We start from the raw sequence: 8,278 nt of genomic DNA, 5'->3' as shown, positions 1-8,278 counted from the left end.
AAAGCGTACCAAACAGTGACTTTTTGTGCATGGACCCGAAATACGACAATTTCTTATATTAACATACACCACCTAGTGAGAAATGTTCTTAGTCGTTGAAGAAAACATTGTTCAAAAAAATCATTCCGTAAGACAGTCCAAATTTTTTAAACGACGATTAATCGACCCATTCGGGTCTTCGGCAACAATTTCAATTACAGCTACGATACTTTCAGTTGTTTCGACCGAAACGATGATGCTCAAGCTTTACTATATATATAACCAACAAAGTCTCTTTAAATTTCTTCACAATTTTGCCAATTGCTTGCGTAGTTGAACGATCACGTACGTGTACGTGTATGCGTTTTCAGACTTGAAAACAAAAATGGTTTAAGAACTTAGTTTGGCAGTAGCCAATTCCAGCTTTATACTTTTGAAACCACCAAATAAAATGATAACCCTTTACTTAAAAAATCACAACATTTTTTTTATTTATGATTCCCCAATACTGTACCTCAATCAACAACAAGAGTTCATTAAACTACAAAAATGTTTACCTAAAAATGAAAAATAAATAACTTCTTTTGTGAAAGAGTTCTCGTATATATCAATGTGTCTCTCAAACACGACGTAACCTAAGTGCTAATTACAATTTTCAATACCCATTGACTTGGTCATTGAAATTGACATCTTTTTGTGACCATACGCTTTAGTTTAGTCGTTGGTTTCGCAGCTACACGTGTTTTAAATCATAAGGTGCGGTGTGTTGGATTGATTCTTTTTACCTAAGTATATAAAATACGCAGTCACTATTTATCGATTAGTCACTAATAAATACCTAAGTTCCTACGTTGGTATAAACAAAAACTAGGAATAATTTATTCATCGAAAAATGTTCCCTGGACAGAACATGTTCCTAATTATTATTTTATGTTTGTTTGGCATTTCGCGATCATATCTTCTTTTTCCAAAACTGTCCGTCCTGCAGGTTAGTAAACTCCATAAATAAATTAGCCTGTAATATATTTCTACATAATTTTATTATTTATTATTTCTCATAATATTCAAGATAACAATGTCCATTTCAACACCAGTTTTCGTTCCGAATCAGAAAATGTATTTCGATTGGGGATTTCAAATGAATTATGACCTTCCAGCCAATTTGTCTTCCTTCTATTCAGTTCCAATTTGGCCAGGAGCATTTAATAAGAGACTGTCCAGAGACATTGACCATTCGAAGTATCAAGTTCTCAATGAAGGAGTACATTCAAATGATTTTACTGCCGGTGAATTATATATTGGATTTGAAGACTTGCTTTTGAGGTAATTGTCTTCAAATATATTTTATGATAAATAAATTAAATATATAAATTCTGTTCCTTACACTCGTATAGCTATGGATTTCATGAAACATGCTTGTTGAAAAGTGTATGTGAATTGGCAAAACATCCTTTCCATGATGATGAGCAAAATTTAATTACGGAAATTGTGACATTTATTTTAAGGTTAGTCAATTATATTTGATTTTTGCATATTAGTCTTATATGACAGAATTACAATATTGTTCGATTGATTTATAAGTTTTCAGCTTTCAGTTCACGTTTTTGAGTTTACAAAAAAATAAGTGTTATGCTAGAATATTTGAAAATAAAAACATAAATATTTTATTGTTGGATTGCGTGATGTATAATTCTGGTCTATGGAGGAAGTGAACGGATTTATAACTCCAATAATACATTTTCACTTTTATTGATTGAACTTTCCAAATAGTGTTATTTAAACTTGATAAATTTTTCGATCAGTTCTAAATAAAAGTAAGATTTTCTAATACTAATACATTATTTATGAGAATAACCTTAACTTTTATTAACTTCCCATAGGAAGTTATTGTAATGGGTCCGATTTGTCAAATTGAAAATTTTGACATTTCTGTCCGTACGTACGTTTGTACGTCCGTACGTCCGTACGTTCGCGACGTTTTTTTCGTCGTTCATAGCTCAAGAACCAGAAGAGATATCGACTTCAAATAAATTTTGTTATACAGATAATAAGACAGAAAGATGCAGACAGGGCTCTCAAGAAAATTGCGTGGGCGGTTTTTTTTACCATAGCAGTTTGAAAAAAAGGTGAAAATTTTGGTTAACCTTAAATATCTTACGAACCAAAAACGCTAGGGACTTGAATTAAATTTAATATAATATATTGTAACGTGATTCCAAACAGGTATATTTTTTGAAAAAAATCAATATAACGGTTTTTTTTATAAATCAATAAAACTAAAAAAAAAAAATTTGTCACCTCAAAAATTTTACGACAGAAATATGATTTCATCTCTAAAACAATTTTGTGCAACAAAGAATAATCTTTTTGACATCTGATAAAATTTTGAGAAAAATCTAATTGACAGTTTTTTTTTACAAAAAATAAAAACCTAAAAAAAAATGTATAAAAGTTGGTAAAAATTGATTTTCGACTCAAATATCTTTTCAAAACTTTGAGATATTGTCTTTAATTTACTTTTATCTTTCAAAACATCTTGTTGTCAACATTCAGTTAAAGTTTGAAATAAATCGATTAGACAGTTTTTGTACAAAAAATTAAAAACCGAAAAAAAAACAACAAAAGTTCGTAAAAAACGATTTTCGACTCAAATATCTTTTAAAAGCTTTGAGATAATAGGTTGTTACTAATTTTTTCTTATAAGAAATATTGTTTTCAACATGAGAACAAATTTTTAGAAAAATCGAATTGACAGTTTTTTTACAAAAAATAAAAACCTGAACAAAAATGTATAAAAGTTGTTAAAAATTGATTTTCGACTTAAACATCTCTTCAAAAATTTTAAATATTGGCTTCAAACTAATTTTATCTTATAAGAAATATTGTTTTCAACATTTGGGAAAAAAAAAACAATACTAAAACTTGGTAAAAATTTACTTTCGGCTCAAAAGCTTTTCAAAAATTAAAAATATTTTCTTCAAACTTATTTTATTTCAGAGAAAAGATTATTTTCAATATTCAGTAATTTTTATATAAAAATCCAACAGTCTGTTTTTTTTCATAAAAAAAAAAATCTACAAAAAATAGTGCGCAAATTTGGTAAAAAAACATATAGACAAACTTTTAAGCAAGACAAATCGATAGACGGGATGGGAAGTTATCAGTGTGGGTCGCATCTTTTTTTCTAATCTTACAATCAAACATTTATCTATTTATTTGTTTTGAACACAAAATTTCAAATTAATCTGTTCATATGGGAAAATATATTTATTTATTCAGAAAAACAAAATAATAAATTACTCACAGAGTTACAACCTAAATGAGTTTTAAAATTCTAATGAAAAATTCTAGGGCTACTTAAGGCTCCTTAGTTCGTGGAAATCCATTTTAGTTTCTCAAGCCCTTAGCCCTTAACTAAGTCACAAAGCAAAAATGTTTGGATAGTTTCTAAGCCAACTAAAATTTAAAAAAAAAAATGGGATAAATTGATTTCTTAAGCGACCCATCTCCTAATACTTGTGTCCAAAACCATTTTTTATCAGCTTTTTGTTGTTTTTGTCGATTTTTATGTTTTGTTAAAAAAGTTGTCAGTTGATTTTTTTTTAAATTAACTAAAAATTAACAACAATATTTTGCATATGACGAAATAGCTTGATATCAAAATATATTTTGTTAACGAGATTTTTAAGAGAAGACCAGTTTTTACAAATTTAAATGGAATTTCTTGAATGGTTTTGAAATTTATCACAGAATTAAATCACTTTTAAGCCAATACCTTCATTTATTCACCAGATATCGAGATTTAAATATCAATTTTTATCAATTTTGCGTACTTTTTTTTAGGTTTTAATTTTTTGTAAAAAAAAAAAACTGTTTCATCCTTCGTTCGTAAAATATTCGAGGTGACTATTATTTTGTTTCAGTTTTTTTGATTTATAAAAAACCGACACTTCAATTTTGTTTCAAAATTATTTGGTATCACGTCACAATTTATGGTATAAAATTTAATACAAGTCAGCAATTTGTAAAGGGTCATTTCTGCATCTCTCTGTAAATCTTTTATAAAGATTCCAGGGAGGGATTCGAAGACAGATTTTTGTAAACTTAAAGCACTCTTAATGGGGAACATTTCGCACCCTTAGAATGAAAATGACCTAACTCAATAATTGAAACTTATGGGAAATGGGCAACATAGTCTTCAAGAAAGTATAGTTTTGAGTAATTTTGATTGTAGTTCTCACATATTTTATTGGAAGTTAATTAAATATAGTTTGTATATTAATAAACAGGCTTGTTCGGTCAAGGGACTTTTTGAAAAATTACACGAAGCTTAGAAGATTCAAAAGTTTTGCACTAGATATCTATGTATATTTTAAAAATACACGTGATATCGAGAACCGAACATCATTTTTACCAAATATTCGTACCTACTGTTTTTTGAAGATTTTATTTTTGTATGAAAAAACTTTACTGAATGTTGACAACAATATTTTTTAAAAGACAAATTTTTGAGAGAAATTTGTGTCTTAAATTTGATTTTAACCAACTTTAAGTAATATTTTTTTTAAGGTTTTTATTTTTTATAAAAAAGCTGTCAATTTGATGTTTCTCAAAACTTTACCAGATGTTAAAAACGTTATTTTTCGTTGCAAAAAATTCCTTTGAAGATAAAATCATTTTTATTCGTAACATTTTCGAAATGACAAATTTTTGTTTCAGTTTTTTTGATTTATAAAAAATAAACGTTTATTGGATTTTTTTTACGATAAAATATATAATATCATATTTTATAGCGTTATTGATTCGTGATATATTTAAGGTTAACCAAAATTTTCACATTTTTTTTAAACTGTTATAGTAAGAAAAACCACACACGCAATTTTCTTGAGAACTTTTTCTACATCTTTCTGCATTATTATCCGTATAACAAAATTTATTTGAAGTCGAAATCTCTTCTGGTCCTTGAGCTACGGACGAAAGAAAAACATAGCAAACGTACATAGTCTCGCACAGACATCCCTATAGAAATCTTTTATTTCGACTCTAGGGACCTTGAAACATCGAGAAATGTCCTTTTGACAAATCGGACCCCAATTACTTCCAATGGGAAGTTAATAAACAAAACTCAAGAGTTGCTTGCTTAAACTGAAAACCTAATGAATACTATTTTATTTATCTATTTGGTATAGAATCTAAAACATTATAGTTAATCTTTTTTATATTTTAAATTGTTTGTTTTAAAATGAAAATAATTCAGCTGTATTAATCTTTTTCATTAACAGCCCTTCAATGCACCAAGCCTTTGGAAAAAACGAACATGTATATAAAGAAGCATACGAGGAAGCTGAAAATCAAGGATTTTTGAATGGAAACTGTGATAAACTATATCCACACTGTAAACAAGGTTTCCTTGAAATCATATCAAATATTATAACAGATAAAGATGCACTTCATTAAATAAAGCTTTTTAATTTCTTTTAACTAAAGGTGGTATATTAAACAAAGATTAAATCCACAGACATAGACATTTTATAATAACCACTCAGTTTATAAAGTCTAATGATAAAAAGTAATCATTTTACAAATTTTTCAAACAAAGAGCAATACCTATAAAGGAAAGAAGAAGAATTATTGAAGTATTTCCTTGAATTTAAATCTAAACAGCATCGGAAATTAAAACCGCAAAAATTAATTTATTCTCCAAAATAGTTCTTTGAGCTCAAAACATTCTACTCAGTTTATATTTCTTCGGTCTTCCGTTTACCAGGAAAGTGACAACATTTCTTGAATTAATTTTGCCGTCACTATAACCCAAATGATAAAGTTAGAACTTGCTGTAATATACCTATTAGGCATTTCCTCCGCCTACATTATTCCATCCCTTGTTTTATTCTAACACAAATAATACTGAAAGAGACTCAAGAGCAATAACCATTTAACCCAGATCCTCAAGATGAAGATGATTATTATGATGATAACGATGATGACGATGATGATGACGATTATTTATAGGAGGAAAACAATCGATTCTGTGAGAATGTTAAAGAGTCTTGAAAATCAAATAAATCGATCTATAGATACTTTTTTTTATATATGTAGATATCTGAATCTGCTTTCCGGATAACTGTTTATTACTATATATGCGATAGCAAGGATGTTAAGCAGCAGAACATCCTCAAAGTTCTTGTTAAGTCTTCTTTATGGAATCGAATGTACAAATACGAGTACATACATATATAAAAGAAATTCTTTGTTCTTATAGAATATTTTTGCTAAGGGCAATGATATGCCGATTTCAATGAATGGTATTTTTGCTTTAGATACTCGTATCTTTATTTCAAATGTATTTCTCTGCCTACTGGGGCGTTAAAAGCACAGCAGCTTGTAGTTAGTGGAATCCGAATGGTATTTGGTTATTTTATACAAAGATATGGCTAAAAGCTAAGACAATGAAACAATAGGAAATTGAAACAAAAACGAATGAGATTTATAATTCAACGCTTGAATGGAATTGAGATTTTGTCACGTTTGTGTTTTGGACGAGCAATAAAACATAAAGCATATAGAAACACTTGTTTTCAGTTATTTTTTGTTCAACTTGTTATCAATTTATAAATGAATAAAGCTTTTCAATTAACTTTATCTTTAATTAGTTTTTAAAGGACCTCTTTTTACTTTCTTTAAAAAGATATTTAAAGTGTTTAAGAACTTTACTAGTTACTCATTCAAACGTAAGACAATTTAAAAATTTTAATCAATTTTGTGTTCAAACCAACAGAAAGTGTTTAGTACGCTTGGAACCGTTAAATGATACCAAATTAACAAATCAACAAAATCTGGTAAGATAGTATAGGAAAAATAAAAAGACATTAATTGTGGCGCTCTAAATCATAAACAGCTTCGGAAGAACACGACCTAAGAACTTTCACCTACTCGTATTTATGGTTACCTAATTTTGTTATGAATAGAAAAGAGCCTACAATTTATAACAGCTGCCATAGTCCGAAGAAGCTTACTTTGTATTCCAGGCCCATTTTTATCACAGAAATTAGAAAAGTGGGATATAATTTGAGCCGATATAGATTTCTGCACATTCCAATCATCAAATTTTGAGCAGAAAGTTAAGCATTCCAAATCTCTGTAATCAAAATCACCCACAAAATAAGACTCATGAGTTAACTGATTGGAATTCTTCGAAGTACAAGTATAATGGTAGAATTATTTGAGGTCTATAATTAAACTGACTACTATACTATAAACCTTCGTATGGAAAAAAACTGTTCAAATAATAGCAGATATGAATTCCTACGAAATGTATTATTGAACCACCTATTTAATATGAGAATTCTGTTTCTTTGAACTGGGAAGAACTTCAGACTACAGCCAAGTCAAGAGGCTAAAAAAACTAACAACGATGGACGAAGAAAACCTAAACTAAATCTAGAATTCATTTTAAATTGTGTCAATTACTTTTTTTTTAATTTTAATGTACGCGCATTCAAGGGGGTATGAATACCCTTATAATGATTATACACAGAGCGAGTAATTAGGAAGGGAAGATATGATTTGAAAGGAGATACTTATGTACATTGGTTTTGAATGCCTGCACATTGTAATGAGTATGAAATATTGAGTCTGGTAGAGCATTCCACATAGTTGTAGTGTGACTAAAAAACAATCTCTGTACTTTACAGTACGAGTACGTCCGAAATTGGGTTTAAGGGATTGTTTGAGGGGAAGAATGCAATAAGCTATTTCATTAGAGCATTGCTTATGGAAGTAGCGATAAGGTAATGGGAGACAGTTAGACAAGGGTCATCTATCATTTTTTGAGCTCTCTCTTTTGACTTCTGTCCAAAAGACTCAATTATATTAGGAGCACCTGCCCAAATATGGGAATTTTACTCAAATTTTGGACGAATATAGGCTTTAAAAATTATAACCAGATCATAAGGGGTAAAAAAATGTCTTGCATCGTCGGATAAAACCCAAACACTTAGCAGCATTTTTGGCAATGTTATATATGATCACTCCACAACAAGTGGTTTGTAATGCAAATACTTAGGACTGAAAGTTGTTCAGTCTTCGCGATGCAAGTTCCACTCATGGATAGTGGCATTGGGTTAGGATTACGATTTTTAATCTAAAATCGAATATGAAAAGTTGAGGGCACTGTTATCAGCGAAACAATTTAGTATGTTTAGAAGAGCGTCGGAGACAAAACGGAGCCTTAGAGCACACCAGCGTTTATTTTGTGCATATCAGATTTGAACCCGTCCAATACTACTTGAATTTAACG

General features: G+C 29.2%; 1 protein-coding gene across 2 annotated transcripts; it reads left to right on the top strand.

Annotated features, from left to right (window-relative positions):
• Nucleotides 1–705: 705 nt before the first annotated feature.
• On the top strand, nucleotides 706–6,044 carry LOC129952065 (uncharacterized). Of its 2 annotated transcripts, XM_056064490.1 has the most exons (5): nucleotides 706–768; nucleotides 804–967; nucleotides 1,049–1,302; nucleotides 1,374–1,484; nucleotides 5,262–6,044. In XM_056064490.1, the coding sequence occupies exons 2-5, from the start codon at nucleotides 872–874 to the stop codon at nucleotides 5,434–5,436; spliced, it is 636 nt and encodes a 211-aa protein (XP_055920465.1). In that variant the 5' UTR covers nucleotides 706–768; nucleotides 804–871; the 3' UTR covers nucleotides 5,437–6,044. The 2 variants fall into 2 exon arrangements, with proteins under 2 accessions (XP_055920465.1, XP_055920464.1); XM_056064489.1 differs by lacking the exon at nucleotides 706–768 and having other exon boundaries at nucleotides 789–967.
• Nucleotides 6,045–8,278: the final 2,234 nt, after the last annotated feature.

Source organism: Eupeodes corollae, chromosome 3 (assembly GCF_945859685.1).
Source record: "Eupeodes corollae chromosome 3, idEupCoro1.1, whole genome shotgun sequence".
Taxonomy (NCBI): Eukaryota; Metazoa; Arthropoda; class Insecta; order Diptera; family Syrphidae; genus Eupeodes; species Eupeodes corollae.
This window is presented reverse-complemented; position numbering and strand designations above follow the sequence as displayed.